Source organism: Parasteatoda tepidariorum, chromosome 9 (assembly GCF_043381705.1).
Source record: "Parasteatoda tepidariorum isolate YZ-2023 chromosome 9, CAS_Ptep_4.0, whole genome shotgun sequence".
Classification (NCBI taxonomy): Eukaryota; Metazoa; Arthropoda; class Arachnida; order Araneae; family Theridiidae; genus Parasteatoda; species Parasteatoda tepidariorum.
In genome coordinates this window covers 2,482,444-2,504,088 of record NC_092212.1, presented here as the reverse complement: position 1 = coordinate 2,504,088, position 21,645 = coordinate 2,482,444, and the positions used below count along the sequence as shown (strand labels likewise).

The 21,645-nt window shown below is 30.0% G+C and overlaps 1 protein-coding gene across 1 annotated transcript in view; it reads right to left on the bottom strand.

Moving 5' to 3' along the window:
* Positions 1-3,466: 3,466 nt before the first annotated feature.
* The window catches only part of LOC107455568 (protein Gawky), a gene marked incomplete in the record, with an annotated part of 49,839 nt that continues 31,660 nt past the window's right edge, over positions 3,467-21,645 (bottom strand). The window contains 8 exon segments of the mRNA XM_043042604.2: positions 3,467-5,064; positions 6,444-6,499; positions 10,589-10,722; positions 12,256-13,001; positions 14,170-14,409; positions 16,789-16,896; positions 17,637-17,771; positions 20,082-20,293. Coding sequence (XP_042898538.1) covers positions 4,555-5,064; positions 6,444-6,499; positions 10,589-10,722; positions 12,256-13,001; positions 14,170-14,409; positions 16,789-16,896; positions 17,637-17,771; positions 20,082-20,293 — 2,141 coding nt within the window.

The following is a 21,645-nucleotide window of genomic DNA, read 5'->3' as shown; positions in this document are numbered from 1 at the left end:
AAGCATAAGCATCACTATTTTTAGAAACATTTTCAAAGAATTGCAAATTAACATACAAGAATTGGAAATTTGCATAAAAAAATTCATGATTATCACAATTATGTAGATTTTCAAAATCATGCTTAAGTTCTTTTTTTTTTGCAAAATAAAAAAAAAGACTGATGCATAGTCACAGTTGATAAATACGATGATAAATCGGCAGTTTGAATTCAATTAGAAATACTTGGAAAGTGAGAAATGCATTTTCTGAGCTTCATACTTGTAAAAAAATAGAGTTTAATACCTTTTATGGTTTTTTTTAAATTTTTTATATAGCAGAAATGTAGTAGCTTGCTCAATGGATGATTCACATAAAAATATATACGTTTACAATAAGGGAAAAAACTAAACCTATCATTTAAAATATATTGCCCATTACTTTTACTGTGACAAATTCATCATTAAGGATTAATGCAACTGCAAAATATATTTTTTCCCTTTGAAAAAAAAAAGTGATTTACATGCATGAGAAGTTTCAGTGTTAAATAACTGACACGGAACTTGCCACTTAGGCAATATTATAAGTTCTTGACAAATACAATATGCATAAACCAGTAGATATTGGAATAGGCTCCTTCACGATTGCGTCGGAATAGAGTACTGTATGAATTACAACTTTTCAATAATAGCACATATAAAAATTCTAATTAAAATACAAAAAATTATTAAAAACAAGAATTATAAGGGGAAACTTGGTCCATTTTTGCTTCCCTAAAGATTGTTGATAAAAAAAAAAGTTTTCAAAAATAAGAAATTGATTTATCAATTAGTGAACTTAATAAACAAAAGACTGAAATAAAAAATAATCTGCCAACATCTATGAACTATTAAAAATTTAAACATTTTTGAAAGAATCAGTCATCGTTTTAAACGTTAAAATAAATATTAACTGACCTGGTGAATACACTAAATATGATAAATAATACTGAAAAAATGCTTTATATTATTAAGTATAACTAGTGCAATGAATATAAAATAAATGTTATTTTTCAAGTACATCAAAATTTTTGGGATAAGATCAATATAAGTATTTTTAAAAGAAAGTTTTATTGCATTATAAATCAATGAGATCTACACATAATAAAATTGAAATTAGAAAACTAATTAATTATCGATTAAAATTAGCAGATTAATTCAAAGTGGAAAATGATCGCTACCTTATTAATCAAACAGGAAACAGTGTCACCTATTTTTCAGTTTACTTTTTAATTTGTAAAACACATAATAAAGATGTCAAATATATTTTAGGCCTCTAAATCTTATATTTGGTATCTTTTGCATTTAAGAATTATAAATAATTGTGACGGTAACAGATGTCGGCAGGTATGAATAATCAGATTTTAGTTAAAGAAGGAAAATAAGGTATAGAAAAAGTGAGACCAGTACAAAAAGTGATTGCTACAAATAACTATATCTATTTTGAATAACACGATGTAAAAGCCCATTTCAAAATGTCAATTAAATGCTGTCCAGCTCTTTGGTAATCACTTTTGTTTTTCTTTCTACATAAGCAAATGAATTTTTCTTTTTATCAGAAGGGAGGAACGTCAGAACGGAATGCTGGTCGTGACCTAGCACCACAATGCGACGACGGATGACCGGGAACTTAAAACTTTTTTTCTTTTCTTTCCAGAGATATGGTGAAGCGTGGACGGTAGAACTTGCCTACAAATCGCTGTCCCTTTCCACCAAAGAACAGCACAAGAGAACACATACATTAACATTTACATATGTACAGGTTAATTTTTTTTTATTTTATTTTTTTGTTTATTTTTTGTTTATTAGCAGTTGGGAAGCAAAGCAAATTTCTTCTGCTGTAAGGCAATGATGTAAGTTAAATTTTGCTCGCTGTAAAACTCGCAAGACTAACACAAAGGATGGATGAGTACGACTCGAATCTGGCCGACGATGGGCCATTGGTTTGCTTTAGCCTCTTTTCTTTCATTTGTGCATGGAAAGCAAACTTTTTTTTTCTTTTGATTAAATAAGGTTTCATATATATATATGCATGTATATAATATATATATTCATCACTTAAAATGGCACAGGATGATAATCTTTGGGCCTACAGAACCGTCGCAGGCTCGCTTTGATACCCGCTTGGTCCAGAACTTGAAGCTTCAGAGAGGCACGAGGGGAAAAAGTTGTGGCAACCTTCTAGCCCTTTTGCCAAACTGCAAATGACTTTTAAGTACACTAAGAGAGAGAGAGAGAGAGTTTGTTCCAAAAACAATGTTCAGTAGATGATTTAAAAATGAAGAGAAAATAAAAGTTCATTTAAAAAAAAAATGAGTATACAAGTCTAAAATACGATTGGCTAGGGCACTGTCAAGGCTATGTCTTGTTTGGAGGTGGGAAGAGATGGTGAAACCAAACATTCATTTACAAATAGGCTGATATGTTTCACAAAAGCTAACTTTTTTTTGTTGTTTTCTTTAATTGTGAAGAAGAGGGGGAGGGTACGGGAAGAGAACATCTGAGCAGAGTGGGTACATTGAACAAAAACATAACACCCTTGAACAATAAACATGATGGCCATTAAATATATATATAATTTGGAAAGAATGCAACACATTAAGTCTCACACACACAGTCACACATAAAGGATAAAACACATCACAAGAAATTGCTAGAATTTTTTTTTTTTTTTAAAAAAAGAAGAATATCACTTGACTATTCACCGGGGGTTACATACCATCAGAACGGCCGAATTAAGATGTGTGGTTCTCAAAATGTTCTAGGTATGCAGACGCCCATTGCACATTATCATAAATACATTAAAAATGCTTCTCTTGATCCCTGCTTCCATAATTTCAATTCACTGGAATGTGGGGGTGGGGGAAAGAAATTAGGCTCGATCCTAGTAACAGCGTAGTCCCGACGAAGGAGTAGGCTTACCCGTTTTGAGAACCACCGACTCGAACAACGCAAATTTAGCAATTTGGAAGTTTTTATTTAGTACTTATTTCACAATAAAATATTTATATACAGCTTCCATACAGGGGTTGGGGGGAAAAAGGATAAAATATTCTGCTGCAAGCTCTCTGATTTGATCATTAAAAGGTGAACTTTGGCAAACTATAAAGTGCTGATGGGGCGGTAAATGACGATTGCCACAAGAGTGCAGAAAAAGGAGTTTTTTTTTCTTACGAAAAAGGCCATTGTTTGGTGTTGCACTCTATAGGCGAAACGTCGTTTACCAGCATTAGCACCAAGTATACAACTACATCATATGCACTTTAGATTTAAATTCTTTTTAAATATCACTGATCACATTTTTCTGTTGACTCGTTGGGAAAAAGCACCTTTCCCAAAAAACTCTATTTGATATTTATATTTACTTTGTTATTTTCAGTAAAACAGATACATGTACTATTAATTATCACACATTTTTTTTTTCAAGTGGATTCTCTCACTAAGATATATATACACACAAAATGATTTTTATTTTTGCACACATTCAACTGTGAAGGACGCTTCCAACTCTTAAGTGCATTCAATGGAACATGGGGGATTAAAAAAGCACATTTGATTTTGATTAACCGGAGGTAAAAAATAAAAGAGAAAGAAAAAAACATTTTGGCTCGAGAGTTGGAAAACGACGCCCTCCCATTATAAAAAGAAGAAAAAATTAGGAGCTAAAATCAACAAATATGTACTTCGACAAGTTAAAAATGCAATCAATTTTTTCAGAAAGACTTACCAAACACAATACATAAGAGAAACACCACAAACTTAACTCATTTTTACACCATTTCTCAAAATATTAATATAATATATTATAATAGTATACACCCTTTTCTTTAATAACAAAAAAAAGAAATCAGGCTCTCTACTGAATAAAATAGCACAAATTAACATTTAAATACAGCAACAAATTGACAAGATACATAAATCTCAAATAAACTTTTTTTTTCTCAATGGAAACAAAAAAAAAAATTAAATATATCATACAATATTCCAGTCCAAATCTTAAAAGTGGCGGAATCAATTATTCGGAGCTGGCCATACTCGGAAAACGTTCTTGTTTGAATGGCCGGCCCCGCGTCACAAATCCTCATCTTAAATATATTTCGATAATCCACCAAAACCAACTGATATGGCAGAATTTACTTAAGGCTTTTCTCCTGTGGCACTTAAAAAACTGGAGACAGTTTTTCAATACTTTAATAATCATTTGATTTGCTCTCTCGTCAGTATTATTCTATGATTGTAAAGGGAGCATTGAATTGCTCGTTTTTAGGCAGTTTTCAATGATCAAGAAAAAAAAAGAGAAAAACTAAAAGAAAAAGAAGTAATACAGTGTTGCATAAGCCAAGGGAGAAAATATCACACTCTAGCATATGCAATCATAAGTTCATGTTGACAATTACACATACTGGAAGAAGTTAACATGGCCAGTGCAACACTTAAAAGTTCATATCACATTAAACAAAAGACTGCAGGTACGAGAGCCCACAGTTGTCCGATTCACATTCTACTCCCTGAAGAGTCTTTTCAGCTGTGAATGAGCATTTACATGGGCTCGCCACCTAACAAGTCGTTCGGCAGATAGGAGTTAATAGGATTTGTACTTGCATCGTGATCGTTGCTCGACTGAGATGATCCCCAGAGGCTCGAGTTAGAAAATGACCAGAGTTGAGAGGTTGGGGCATTCGAATTCCAATTGCCGCCACTGCTTCCGTTGTTGGAATTGCCGTAATAAGTGTTGGAGCTGCCACCGCTGCTCTGATAACTAGATGATCCACTGTTACTCTGAGAGGGTGGCCATGAATTGCCTCCAGCGCCACCACCGCTACTTTGACCAGAAGCCACTTGGAGGTACTGTTGTATTTCGGATTCATTCGGAATATCGGCAAGCATGGTAGTGTTGCCGAGGACGCAGTTGTTGAGAGCAGACTGAGCTTTGGTTGCTTCTTCTCTAGATGAATAGCGAACGAGAGCGACTCCACGGTTCAAGAACAAATGAAACATCTGCAATGGACCATGCTGCATGCAGAGAGTTTTTAAGGTAGAGCCATCAATCTGGGAGGAAAAAAAATATATACAATTATAACATCCCACAAAAATATCAATTTTTAACATTAAGCAACTAGAGCACCTTTATTTAATAAAAGCAACAAAAAAATATCCATAGCAGCAAAATAACTCGGGTCCTCATTGAACCAATATTTTGTAATGTTGACTCAAAAAGGCCGATATTTTTTCGATATTGACCCTACACAGAATTGTTAGATTAAAAAGAGTTCTCCCTAGGAATGAAAAAGGGCAGGGTGCTTCTTCTATAAAAAAAAGCCACTTTTAGTTTTGAAAGGGCACTCACATAACACCGTAAAAACTTACAATATTATGAAATAACTTAATTTTATACACAAAAATTTTTAAATTATCCTCTTATACTACTTAACATATATAGTTCAAAAAGTTATTCTCCCTCATTATCAAAATAAGAGAAAAATTTGTAGTGTTTAAAATAATTAAATGCATGCTAAAAGGCAATCTCTGTGCAAATTTTTTTTCTTCAAAAAAAGTAAACTTACAAAAATAAATAAATTGATTAACAACTTGGACACTTTTTCAATAATTTAAACTGAAAATTACGAGAAAATGAACATTTAAAAGTGCATTTAAAAAAAAAAGTTATTTGCTTAAAGAATAGTTTTAAAATTTATAATCACCCAAAAATTTATTAATATACCCCGTAAGAAGATATTTATACAGTTTAACCAGTTAAGAATATTCCTAACAAAATAAATATTTGTAATAGTAAACGGAATTAAACCTAAACACAAATAATTTTACCAGTGCGTCATTATAATTGAAACAATGAATTTTTTCAAAATGGAATATGAGTAAAAAGCCAGTGTTTTTCAGGGATGGTGGCTATTTTTACAAAGGGGGCATATTTAATAGGATCGAAGGGCAAGCAGAATGACTGCCCTTCAAAACCTAACCTAACATTTTAAATCAGTTATTCAACCCATATCGGCCCAATACGGTTAATAACTTAGGATAATATCCCTATCCTAATCTAATAACTATAAAATAATATATAATAACTAAGGTAATAAGTAGGATGGTCCGCTTCACCCGATATTTTACAACCTTTTTCAACCTATATTAACCCTATACACAATTTTTATTGTCCCCTGTTAAAAGCCCTTCTAGGACCCATCTTTAAAAATCTGGAGATCCCAATACTGGTCCCTCTGTGCAAGTTCTAATAGGACCTAGAGTGAGCCAATTTTGAACCCAAATGGAGCCAAGATAAAATTATTGTTAGGAATGTTTATTTTACGCACAGAAATTCCTCTGAATAAAGCTCGCAGAACATTACAAATAAGCAAAAAATAACTATCGTTTGTTCAAACAGTAAAATAATAACTGCGTGTAAAGTATTTTACCTGAGGAGTCAAATTTCTCAATAGCAAAAATGTTGAGTTATACTGGCGTTCCCAACCTGTAAAGGAAATGTGTAGTTATTTTCAGTAATAATGACGCAATCACTACAATAAAACATTGAAAAAGGAACCACAAGAAATTTTAAAATAAGGATTGAATTATTATAAACAGGCGTAGTCAAATTTTCAACAAAAAATAAAAACCTTTTAAGCATTTTTTAAGCACTCAAAAAATATTTTTAATCACTTTCCATAAAAAAAATAATAATAATAATTAGGATCTGTGCGATAATAAAAAAGTTTTTTTCCATCGTTTAAAGCTCTTAATTTATGAACATAAAATCAATAAAATTCAAAAACTTTACATAATCATGATAGAACTAACTTCAGATAAATATTGCAGAGAAAATTGCCAAAATCATGCATTTTTTGTAATTTCAAATGACATTGACACAGCAAAGAAAAATCTGTATTTAAAATATATAAAATTAAGCACTTTTAACAAATCCTGAATAAAAAAAGTTCCTTTAAGGGCTTTTAAAAAACGCAAATCAAAATTAAGCACTTTATAAAAACACTATGCACGCTGTAAACGGATACGGAACTTAGGACTGATGAAAAAACAGTCATGAACACAGTAAAAAAAATATTTTTTTTTAAAGTCAGAAATTTAAAAATTTTATTTTAATGGTTTTTATGTTATATGCTCATCAACACTGCGAGTCAATGATGCAGATAACATAAATTAATCTATTAAAAATTTTGTTATGATTAATTCATTTTTTGAGAAATTTTACTTAATTGTACCCTAAAACTTAAAGCATGGTAACGAATTGAGTCAATTTTCATTCACTTTCTGATATATTCTACATTTTAACCATTATTTTTGACAATAGCGTTTTTAGCACTTATTTCCACAAAATGTTGAAGATCTCAATGTGTCCATACAACTTTATAGTGAGTCGAATCACACATTTGCATTCTTACTTTTTAGCTACACTCAATCAACGAAGATCCACTTGGTTTGCCAATCACTATTTTGGCAGCTATTGTTACAGATTTCCTTCTAAAAACAAAATATTTTATTGTGCCATTATAATTTATTGCAAATTCTGAACCGTGCATTTCTCGACTCCACTCGATTAGGGATGACTTTACGATGAATCCGCAGGGTTTTCGATTGTTTTTCCATTAGTTACCAAAATGTATTTTTGCATAGTTTTTAAAATAACAATGTTTTAATATGATGATACTTCATTTGGCTGAATTGCTGATTTGCAGAATCACTTATTTTATTTACTCGATCATTGATTATTCGCATGTACTCCCACTTGGTTTTAGGAACGCATTCTTGTTAGTTATAACTATGGGTTTCGGGTCACAGAGTAGGGCTCGTCCTGTATAACGAAACTGCTAATGTTACTGAATCCGACAGATGTTTCAGAATCTACAAGTTTGAAGCTTTAACCTATACTTATTGCTTTTTAAGGTATAAAAAGTTTTTACTGTGCTATACGTTTTTAAATGATCTTGAATAAATTATCTTAACTTTTCTGAAAGTAATTTAAAGTACTGTTTTAAAAAAATCTTTATATGATGAGTGAAAATGCAAAATAAATAGTATAGGAAGTATTAGGTTAAGGGCCTGCAAACATTTAAGTCTGCAATCGTAAAAATTCAGGTTGTAGTTAGACTCTAGTTGAAAAAACTAATATGAATTAGGGATGTAACAGAGATTTCGCCAAATATTCGGCCAAAAAAAAATTCAGCCGAATGCAATATTTTTTTAATTGTTAATACATATTATTTTTTATATAGAAATTAGTTTAGAAATGCTTTTAAAAATGCAATGCTATCAAAAAATGCTTATAAAAATGAAGATAATATACAAAAGCAAAACAGAAAAAATAAAAAACGATCTTAATTTTTAAAAGAAAATTTTAAAGCTAAACGTTTTAGTTCTCCAATTACCGTATTTTCAAGAAAAAGTTAAGAGTGGAAAAATGAAGTTTAATAGAAATTCTCTTATTTGCCGAGTCACATGAAAATTATAAATAAAAAACATACTTCTTTTTTTTGCAAAAGCAGGATAGAAACCAAAACAAAATACAATCTTAATTTTTTAACAAAAGATTTAATGCTAAAAATCTTAATTTAACAACTTCACATTGCCACTTTTTTAGAAAAAAATTTATCATAAAAGAAAAATGTTCATTAGAAACGGTCTTTCAAAAAAAGCGGTCATAATAAAAACGCTGACGAAAGGAAAAGTCAATAAATAAAAAAAATTGTTCTCAGTTTTGAAATATAACTTCCACGACGGTAATTACAGTTTTCTATGCAGTGTTTTCACTACAGCGCGAGAATCTCGTAGATATTTTTCTTTTCTCGCATCAAGAAATGATTACCGCGAGAAATTCGGGCATTCTATAAATCGTTTTCAAAATTCACGAATTTCTAGCATTTTGGAAAAAGCTTCGAATTACGCCATTTAGAATAAAATTCTTTTCACTTCCCTTCCTGGATCTTTCATTATCTACAACATCTGCCCCATTATCTAGCTTCCCTATTTTCCAGTATTAGAACCTTTTCGAACAACAGAACACAACCCCTTTCATCACATTACCTACAACACATTTCTCTGCAACCACGTGTTTACGGTAGGTAAGGTTTCTTCATGTAAGACGTTCAAATTTTTTATGCACTTATGTAAGATGGACAAATACCTTGTAAAGGCAAAATCTATGATGATGCACCAAAAATATTCAATACTTTAAAAAATAGAAGATGTTAAAAATGTATTATAATTAAAGAAATGATTTTTTTTTCATGAGTTTTTGTGTTTTTTTAGTTTTTAGAAATCTCACTTAACTTTTTGAAATCTCACCCTGTTTTTGAGAAAGGGTGAGAAATTCTCACACTTTTTTTTTCTATGATGAAAACACTGCTATGTTACTAGTTATTTGTCGTACCAAACAAAAAAAAGTGGCAATGAGTAATTAAACCTATTAGAAAAGATCTGTTAGTTTCGCTTAGTTGAAACAGAAAAACAAGCAAAAATGAAACTTTAAAAAAAGTTCTGAATTTTTAAAATCTAAAATTTGGGGGAAACGATGAAATTAATTTGCCTCAATATAACTTAAAATCAGCATTGCAAAACTTATGGTTTAGTTTAGAGCTTAAAAAGTTTTCAAGTTTTAGAGCTTAAAAAGCGTGTGTAAAAACATTTTCTAATAATGCATAGAAAAAACATAATTTCAAACTTTTTTATATTAAATCTATTAATATTTCCCTCAACACACAAAAAAAATTTTTTGAAAAATAATTTTACAAATGATACTTTGCCGATTATTAGGCAAAAGGGCAGAATAATGAGAAATATTTGTTACATCCCTGATATGAATTAAACATGCATAACTAAATTGTCTATATAATAAAAATATCATAAATTAAATAAATATATTTAATAATTTAAAGTACTTTAAACATAGTTGGAAGATTAAAAAGTAAACAAATGATAAATAAAAAAGAAACTCACAAAATTTCATTTATTTCTAAAGTTGACTTTTACTATTGAGTTCGAAAACAAAATTTATTAATTGTTAAAATCATATGCTTTAATATTTACTCTTCACTTAAAGAATACCTCCTATTTATTGATAAAAATTCAATTTTACTTTAACACTGAACCACTGCCATAAATAGTACTTGCAAAATTAAATGGCAACAATCTCTCCGAGATAAACGGAAATAAATCATTAACTTACTTTGCAGAGCAAAGCTGACGAACGATTTACTTTTATTACTTTTTTTCTCATTACTATTTCATGGTTCCCACTCTATGATGAGATTGAAATNAAGTTTATTGTTGTCATAGTTGTCTTCAACTTAATATGAAAGGGTTCCTCCCCCTCACGTCCATGGTATATAAGATATTAAAAATAGTTTTTGAAAGGAGTAAAATGACACTCTCATCATTTATAATGCATCTATATTTCCCGATCATTGAATATCCAATTTTCTTAACATAGTATAAAAATTAAATCCCCTGATTTTTTGTAAAATTTTGGGGGTTTTAAGGGACTCATACACCAGGAAATACAGTAGTTGTAATTTAGAAAATTAATTAAAAATGTGATGACATGTACCTGGATTGGATATCCCTTGTGGAGCAGAATTACGAGAATTTTTATTTGGCATTGATCCCCATAAGTCATTAGTTGTTCCAATTTCAGAGCTCCAGCTCGACTTACCATTTCCAGGTTTCAAATTTGCACTTGAGCTAAAATCATAAAAACATTATTTCAGTTAATTACACTTATGTAATCAACTGTTTACACCAGGGTTGGAGTTTTTGCCGGCAAAAAGGTTTTTTTGCCAGGACAGTGGCAAAAACCTGGTCAAAACCGGCAAAAACTGGTAAAAACCGGCAAAAACCAAATTATCTAAATTGCTGATTAAATATTATTACAAAATACTTGAAACAAATTTAAATCAATCATAAGGAATAATAATTTTGATACATTACATGAAAAAATTATTTTTAACATATTAATAATTAATATAAAGGTAATAATTTTTAAAAGATTGAAAGTTTTTGATCTCTTTTCATTTTAGAATCCTAAAATAAATGTTTTTTTACAAATAAATAAATATTATTATTTGTATAATATTATTATTTATTATAAAAAATTATTATTTGTACAATAATTAACTACACATGTTGATAGATATTTTATGCTTTAAATTATAGTTATATTAATTTAAAATAAGTTCATTTCACTGGAAAAAAGAGAATAATCACAAATTTTCCAATCAATAATGTTTTAAACTACTAAAATGATATATTATTACATTATCATTTAATTATGATTTAATAATAATTTTGTTAATTTTTCTGTAATTATTTATATTCATAGTATATATTTCAATTTTAGGAATAATTTTGTACCAAAAATGTGTTTTTGTCCTCTCATCTTGGAAAATATAGGTTTTTGCCACTTTTTGCCACTTTGCTTGGCAAAAACCTGTTTTTGCCAGGACGGTTTTTACCGGTATTTACCATGGTTTTTTCCACCTGCGGCAAAATCTTGCCAACCCTGGTTTACACATTTCTTACTGTCTACCTATTCAAAGAACTCTACACACCATAGAATCAAGACAAAGCGTATTAAATAAGTTTATAATACTGCTCTTAAAGACTAGAGTCAAAAGCTGTTCTATATGTTTACTCAACACCTCTTCTAAAAAAAGATCAACCTGATAACCATAGTCACGGACAGTGCTTTAGACAAGAGTTCTTTAGTTAGATTAATAGACTTCCAATAAATGGGGGGGGACATTTAATTGATGAGTTTTAAGATCTCAGACTCATTTTTAATTTATAGTGCAACAGAAATACAATTCTAAGGTGTAAAGCGAGAAAGAACTTAATTTGGATCAATAACAGAACATAATAAAAAAATAATTCTGTTCTGTTTTTAATAAAAAAAAATAATTCTGTGACATGCTTGAGTTAGAATGCAATTTTTTTAATAAACTAAGTACGGTTAAATATTGAACTTATACAATATTAAATTAAATCTTAAACTGTTTTCATTCTTTATCATTATAGAAAGTAAGAACTAATTACAAAAAGGTAACTAATATAAGGTATGAACCAAGTGACATATTTTTTTAAAAAAACTTGTTTCCAAAGAATGAAGTACAAACGAGGAATTGCCCCCGCACTTTCATACAAATCTGCATGCAACTAATAACCATTTTTTTTCCTCTAAATTTTCCACCCATTGAGCTAAAAAAAAAAGAGACTTACCTATTAGGAGTGCCAACTGGAGGAGCACTGTACATCCATGTGTTAGTAGGTAAATTCCCCACACCGTCACTATTGGCTGGACTAGATTTAGGAGGCCAAAACAAATTGGATTCTTTGATGTTGTTGACGGATAGAGGGGATCTTGCAATGCTGCCAGGAGTAATATGTGGGTCATCTTCAATATTCTTCAGCTGAGTACCCTTCCAGGGCTTCCCAGGTTCAAACTCTGGAACCAAGTCAGTAAGGTTGTACGTGGAAGAATTGGTGGTGGATGTGGAAACAGTCGCTGAGTGAGAACCGTCTTTGTTTTCAGCAGTTTGTCCAGAGCCTAATGTAGACAGGGAAGTGGAGTTAGGGACGTTCGTGCTGTCGGACGACGAGGCGGGATCTGGCCAGCTGGACTCACCACGACCTCCCAGTCCGGACCAAGTGTTGTCTGGCTGTTCTAGAAGTGGATGCATCAACGAGCCAGAGTTGGTTCCTTGCTTAGAGGTGATGGGCCCGGGAGCCCGGCTGAAATCCCCGGAGTTTCCGAGGGGATCTATCATTTGATTTTCGTCTTTTTCCAGGGAGGAGAGTTTCCACTGATTGAGTCTGGATTGGTGATTTTGGTGTGACATGTCTTTGATTGAAATATCCCGAAAGTCAGCCTGTAATCCGGACATGGGATCGACATTCGGTTTGAAAATGTCCATGGAGGATTGAGTGCCGTGGTGAGGGGTGAGATTTGGCTGCTGTTGAGCAAGCTATAGGAAGAGATCAATGGAATTTGTGTATGCAATGATGAGAAAAACATATCATGTAAACTTAATGGTTTCTGATTCATCTTAACCTAAAAGTGGGATTACAGGCAAAAGCTATTATTTGTCCGAAGAATGAAGAGGCATCCTCTGAGCACATTGCAATAAAACAGAAATAAAAGCACGAGCAATGCTGTAAGCAAAGATCAAACAATCATTTTGTTTAGTGTGAGATGAATAATGATGTTTCTCACAGTATCAAAATGATAGTTTGTCTTTGTTAATTATTTTTATTTTTTTATTATATATATATATTGCATCTTGCTTAAAGGTAAGAACATTGATTAATTACTATTTCATCAGATTAAATGCTTGAAAAATTTTAAAAAGTTCTTTTAAACATTTATTGAGCGTCTGTCAATAACGCTATTTTTCCTCTAAATCATACTTCTACTAAATATTAAAGACAGATCTTAATTATAAATAATAATTTCAAAAATTATTGCTGAAAAATTGAACTCTAGATAAATATAATTGTACATTTATGAAATGTACTTTTATAAAACTAGTATTAACTACCTTGTAGCAGCATATTAAAAATCTATAATGAAAGATTTTTTTTAAAAATAAATTACAAAATTTTACTAGAAGCATATTATTTTTGAATAATCATTTAAAAAATACTGAATATTTGAATTTAAGAACTGCAGTATTGTTTTTATCTATAATACCTTTGTTGGTGCTTTAAAAAAAAAAAGTGTTTCTAAGGATAAACTGGAATATTAAAGAAAAGAAAAAAAGTCAAAGTTAATTTTTATACTTAACTTATTTTAAAATTTTTTTAAATGAAATACTTATTTTCGTTAATAGCTAAATGCTTAACTCCAAGTATTGAATGATTTTTATATTCTTAAAATATGTTTACATTATAGTATTGAAATTAATAATCATCTATGATTTTAGTTATACTAAGGTATTTATTAACTTAACTTGTTAGAACTATTAATTTTTTAAATTAGGGAAATTTCACTTACAAAATAGAAGTAAGAAAAAATTGTGATGCATTTAATAAGAGCTTGGACAAGTGAAATTTTTTATAAATAAAAATATATATTCAGTAATTTTGGAAAAAAAATTTATCCTTTAAATAAAAACTGTTTTGTAAGCAACTTACCTGTTGTTTCATGAATTGTGCTTGATGAACACATATTTGATTTTGAAGGGTGGCAATTCTAGATTTAGTTTGAGCAATGTGAACATTTATTTGAAGAACTGCTGCATTGTTGTTACCCTGTTTTGAGCCATGAGAGGTTGCTTGAAGAAGCTGATTTTGTAATCCTGCAAGGGCTTTGATTTGCTGCAATAACTGATAAAGGAGTTGCAGTGTTTGTGGAGACAATGGTTGATTAAGTATCTGTAAGAGTTTAAATACACAATTATAACTATTCCTGTGTTGAAATTAAAGACCAGAGAGCTGTGGCAACTTTGATAAAGACCAGTTAAAAAAAAATTGCAGGCATGCTCTATATTATTCAGGAAGTGGCTCAGATATCCGAAAAATAGAAATATCTGTAACTTATTATCTACAAACATCGATAATTTAAGAAAAATATTCTAAAATTAATAAGCTCACAATTGAATATACATAGCCAACAATGTAGATAGGAAAAAATCCAATCGAATCTATGAAAAATTTATTTATTATAACTGTATATATTTTATTATTTTATGATAACTGCATATATTTAATGATAACTGTATATTTTACGTATAGAGAATTTTAGGAATTTTTGTTAACATCAAAATACAAAAACTTAATCATTTTCAAATGGTCATCAATATTTTTCGCTTTTGATCAACATTAAATGAATTTGAAATGTTTTTTTTTCATTATGTTAATTATTAATAGTAAAACAAGTAATTTATTATTGATAGTTAAAATTTCCTATAACTATTTTAAAAAAGGAGTTCTGATTAAAAATAAACTGACATTTTTAGAACAAAAAAGTTTCTAACTGATTACTAAAAATGAGGCTCACTTGATTATGTATTAGCAATACTTATTTCGTATTAAAGCAAACAATTCTATTTCAATAGGGATTTTTTCTTTTTTTGGAAAACTACTCTATTTTAGGTAATTTTCTAAAACCAGTAGACCAAGAGAAACTGGCAAAATACAGTAGTCTACTGGTAAAACCAGTAGAGTTGACAGCTATGAATACATAAATTTTATCAGCTTTATATTTATAATGAAGCAATTAAAAAAAATAAGAGATGAGATATTGTAGTTACAAAATATCACATCTGTATTTTGAGTGCAGATTTAGTTTAGCAGCCACTCTAAATTACATTAGATCAATTAAGAAACAAATAGACATTTTATGACATAAAAAATTCCCAAAAACAGTTGTAACAAAAAAATAATTTATGAAATTACATGAACACACTTATTTAATATAATTTAAATTTCAAAAATATACAACAAAGAGAGACAAATATTTAAAATGAAAAAAGTTAAATGTTAACAACTAATTTAAAGTCAGGAAAAAAAAAAGAGTTAAAAAAGCAAATAAGATGAAAATTAGTTGAATTATAGAGCACTGAGCAGCAGCAAATGAATGTGTGCATAAATAAAGCTGAATCAACAATTTTGAAATTTCTTTAAATGAAACCAATCTGAGAGGACCAAAAGAGTCACTTATATATTTAATCAGGACCCATTTAGAATAAACAGATTGAAAAACGTAAAGGAAAATAAGATTATTATAGATGATGATGAATTGATATTTGATGCATTTCAATCTTGTTCAACTAGGTTGATGGTAAGTTGTATTTTGTTATATTTCAACGACCACTAAAATTAATTTTTTCCTGTAAGGATTTCAACACTTTTTTTTTATTTATATAGTTTACATGATATTGGTCTTCTATTTACTGAAAATGCAACTAGTATCAGACATAATACAAAAAACTGTAAATCTTCTGTCAAAAATACCTCTACCAATTATAACAGAATTCCAATTTATAACCATTTAATCACAAAACGTTGCTGAAATGTAATCAATGTGCTAATTGTGCAATTTGATATTGCAACAGATAATAATGTGACATTCCGAAGCAGAAGTATTTTGATAAAAAGGATTTTATGATTCAAACCACACCTCTTGCATGTAGGACAATTCAAATATATAATAGGAAAACCTCCCAAAAAACAAGATGAAGCAAATCAACCATATTTAACAGAGTAACATGGAAAAAAGAAAATTTTATATCAACTCTAAGCCCTCAATTTTTTGTTTCTAAATTGGACATAGTCTGTTAAGACACCACTCCAACAGCTAGAGGAGAGCTAGGGCTCTGAGTTTGATTCTGGTAGGCAACTGAACAGCTAGCACGTAAGATACACATTGAATATGGCATGGCTTCAAGTTCTCATTTTGATTGCAGGAAATTAGAGAGTCCCAGAGTTTGTGGGGAGTAGAGTGTGTACGGTCCGTCTTGTACGATCAGATCAAAATTATATGATATTCCTAAAATGGAGTTAAAATACAGAGCCTTGAAAAACAGGGCTAGTTGCTCAACCCAAGGTTGGGTAATTTATATTTCTGAACAGAGTATACCTGAACAATACCAAGATATTAATTTAAACAAAGTAAAAGGAATATTTCAAGAAGAATTGTCAAGTCCTGATATGACCAAAAGGTGGGTCCTTCTCTATACCATACCTGCCCTGTGCTCCAAAATTGAAAGAAAGGTAGAAAGATAGCCAGAAAAAGAAACGTACTTCAATTACCTGAGCATTCAAATGACCAGCAGAAACAGCCATTTGTATCTGCTGGCACAAATGTCGAAGTTGAGCATTATTGTTGAATTTGGAATTGCCAAATCCCTGAATGTTATTCTAAAAAAGAAAGAAAAGGTCACAGTTAAATATTTTCTGTATTGAAAGTCGGTTAAAAAATGTACCAGAACATGCTATTTAAATTTAATTAAGAACATTATTTATTTTTTTAAAACGGGAGGCAAAGGCTTTCTTATCATTAAAATAATTTTGTTATTTAAAAGGTAAAATGAAATTTTTAATGGGTAAGAATAAACAAAAAATAATACTAATGATAAATAATTGTATCTCATTAAATTACTTAATGCAAGTTTCAAACTAAATAATTTAATAAAATAATCTTATATTGCATTTTAAACTAACAAGCCTTATGATGAGCTTATTGTGTTATGTCCTCATAGTCTTGTAAATTAGATTAAATAGGTGCACATTTTTTAGAAAAATCTGGTCATAATTGCTTGAACAAAAAATTATCTTACAATCAGTTTTTTCTTATAAGATCCTGTTCTTGTGAAATAACATCTTTAAAAAAGTTGATATTGTTAAATTATGAGTGTAGTCATGGATTTAGTATCTCAAAGGAAATGAAGAGGCTGCTTTTATGATGAATTAATTTGTGAAGGACCAGTAAATTAATTCTTTAAATAGACTTCTGAGTTCTTAGATTTTGGTTCGTTCAGTTAAAAAAAATTAACTACAAGAAGTGTCAGAAGCTGCTTACGACTGAACATTACTAAGTTTAAGCATTCTCTGAGACAATTTTTAACACTCATAAAATGTAATCCGTGCAATCTACTTACTAAGTTTAGCATTTGAAGAGATTGTTGCTGCTGCTGCTGTTGCTGAAGAAGTTTTTGGAGTATAGCAGGAGATATATTACCAGATTGCAATTGCTGCCCATTCAAGGCAGAATTTATTAGGTTATTGTTGGGACCCTATAAATTACATACAATATAACATTAAGATGCTGCCTCAATTGTTGCTTTGAAAGTTATTTAATTTTTGCAAAAGTACACAATGCAAAGGTAGGAGCTCTAAAATTGCCATATATATGATATAATAAAAATGTCAACATAAAGGCAAAACTTTTCTAATTAATCTAAAAATATTTTATTTCTGTTATCTTTGATATGATTTACTAATTTGACACTAAATGTTAACTAAAAATCGTATTCAGATTAAAATCTTCAAACAGCAAGCAGTCTTAAATAGTTTTTGTTAAAGTTATCAATTAAAATATGTTACGTTTAGAGCTTTAAAAAATTAAATTGCAGATTTTATTAAATTACATTGTTTCAGCCAAACTAGAATAAATCCTAATTTTGACCATTAGCATTAGGTGTTACCATTTTCCTTCTCAAAACGAAAAAAAACTCTTTGTTTTTTTTAAATGTCGGCAGAATTTTTGAATGATTACGGCAGGAATTCGCTAGTTTTAAAATTGATAATTTGTGATGGTTCATTAAAACAAGACAATAGATGCGGGGATGATAGATACAGTAAATTGAAATACCCAGGAAAAACGGAAAGTGCTTATATATATATATATATTAATGGGATGCATAAGTAGTACTTTAATTACGTCTTACCAGAGGTTTCTAATGGGTTATTTAGTTTTATAATCATCGTTGAATAGCCGACCAAAGTTTTGGATTTACTACTACCAATGTTCAACTCAGCAGCTTTGTAATTTCGAACCCTGCCCAAAAGACAAGGGAACTCTTGAATCAAGTTTTGGGGAGACTTTGCCATCATGGAAGACTTTTTAATAAAACTAGTCCACATTTGCAGGGCATGCCGAGGAAAATCACGAAAACCTCCCACACGCCTAACGGCAAAGAAACTTCTAACCCCGATCCGTCTTCCACTGAGGATATTTGGCGACAGCACAGTGGTCGGTGTGAGATTCGAAACCTTTCACCTCATCGGGAGGGGAAAGTTCTATCCCCTGAGCCCCCACAGCTCCTAATAGACTATATGCAACAGTCTGGAAAACATCCCACAGGATGATTCAAAGACATGCCATAACAACTTGCAGAGGGAATAGGCTTTGGTAGCCAGGCAACTTGCATCTGAAGAAGAGTACATTACAGTGCAAAGAGAAAAATAATTCCAATACAGTGCACTCCCGATTATCCGGGTTAATCACCGGGACAGGTCGCACGGACAATCGAAAAACACGGTTAATCCGAAAACTCCTCTTTATTAAAGAAAAAATCAATACCAGTACAAAAAATATAAAAATTACTGATATTTGCATGTTGTAAACTAGGAATTTTCCTTTTAACATTTGCTGCTTAAAAAAATTTTAATGCGACTTTGCCATATATTGACACAGTAATGTCACCGTAATCAAATTCTCCCATATAACCTAATTAAGTTTCCACAGAGCAGCAGAATGAGAAATTGTATTTCACTCATTTACTACATTTCCTGCATCAGTTACTATCATCACTGTTTGATTTAATTAGCAATGATGTCATCTTCTGTCAAATAGTGGAAGACAGGCACACACTTTGAAACTAATCTTCTAAATTTTCTTCGTCAAGAATTTCGAAACCTTAGATTTCTTTTGCTTGTTCAAAACTACTGTTATCATATTCTTCTTGAATATCTAAGGAAGATTGTTCATCAAGCTGTATGATCTTTCTCCACGATCATAATAACGTCGATGATTTTACCTTTGGCCATGCAGCTGATTTTCCATATACTGCAATCCAATAACAAATATTGCTTCTAAAAATTTGTTAGTGTTATAACTTCATGAATCAAAATTTTTTTTAAATGTTTCTCATTAAATAAATTTTTTTATGTGACTCTGGAAAGAGCACGGATAATCGGGAGTGTACTGTATTTAAAATGATAGTTATAACCAACTCACTGATTACTGACAGTGATGTTTGATTCCTGTGCTAAGGAGCGTTTAAAAATGCTCATGTTTCGAAGTGAGCAGTGAAACAGAAAAATTTTGGAACTTACGTCTTAATGCATTTGTACTGCCAAAACTCATAAAATGGCTTTTACAATCTGAATGTGTATTTCATTTATTTTTTAACTCATTTATTTTATATTTTAAATATTTGTTTTGTTTCACTATTACTATTTGAATGCTTAAAAACACACAAAAAAAATTTAAGCATTACTTCCCCGGGTATTTCTTCACAGTGTCAAAAAACAAAAATAAAATTGAATAAAAAAAAATTTTTGAAGCATAGCATATATTTTGAAGGGTGGTGATGACATACTTTGGGTGGTGGTTGCTTGAAGTTATGTCCCATTCCTGGGAAGTTAATAGCACTTTGGAAATTGTTGGGGCCGTGAAGATTATCAGGATTGAAAGAGTCAATGTTATGGTCAGGCATGGGAACATCATCATACATGTTATTTCCTCTCAGCTTTCTACCACCAGCAATATTATCCAAATCCATAGCAGCTTGACCCAACGCTTGTAGTTCCGCTGAAAACACACAAAGTTTTAGCTTCTTTTTATATAAATACGTAACATGCAGAGATGCCAACTGCTTCAGATTAGATGAAAAATTTAAAAAACTGTAGAGAACTAACGAACTAAATTTTGTAGATTTTTGGTCAATTTGGCCAATTTTTTTAAGGCTCAACTGTAAAAAAAATGGTGTATCACGAAGTTTTTAGAAGTAGTGTTGAGTAAAAAACTTATTTATAAATTTACTAAAACCAAGAATCATACATTAAAAGACTTCCACACGAAAATATTTATCCGCTGTCAACAGCAAGTTGGCATCTCTGAGCTAGTAGCACTGTAAATTAAAAAAAAAAGAAGAAAAGGAGCAAATTTTTTCAATAATGTTGATTGTTATTTGATTACAAAAAATTAAAAAACCAATGTTTTAAGCATAGACCAAAGGATTAACGGAGCTAAAATTACATAACTTAAGAATTATTTTTTTAAAAAAAGTTGGAAACAATTTTTTTAAGGAAATTTAAATTTACTATAGAAAAAAAAAATTTCCTTCCACGTCATAAGCAAATAAAATTGCTTTAATCTAACTGTAAATTTTAAGAAACATAAAAACACTAAAAATTTAACAATTAGTAATTTCAGCTAGATCTGAAAGTTTGGTTAGCAGAATACAAATTATCTGATATTCAGACATCAAATTTTTCTTATGCAAAATCACGAGTTTAATTAAATAACTTAATTATTACTTAACTATCAAATTATTTGATTAAATAAATCATAAACATTTTATTTCATATTTACTTTTCATGTGCTTTTTTTTTTCCTTTTTTTGAACTGGTCATCATTTACTTATTAATAAAAGATAACATAAATATTTCTAAATTTAGATACAATGTTTGTTTTTTTTTATTTCGTTTGTTAGCTCGCATTTAGCTTAAAATTTGCTGCATATTTCAGGTTTACTTTTCACTGCAGCATTTTCAAAAAAGTTTTATAAAAGTTTAAATTTCAATTAAATAAGACACTTTACTGATTAAATTAGAACTGTTTTGTAATTTAAAAGAAATTAAATAAGCATATGTACATCTTTAAATCATTATTGATTTCTATTAATCAACGATGGCAATATATAATAAAGCAGCTGGTTTCATTATAATAATAAAATATCATTTATTTTATTATGAAATATATAATGCATTTCATATACATATTTAATGCATTATTTCTATTCCTTATAAATTATTCTATCTATAAATAGAAAAAAGTAAATTATTTCGTAGGCTGAATGTTTTGCTAACGGGCAATTCTCTCAATTATGAATGTCACATTTGTAAACAGTATATATATACATACATATATATATATACATA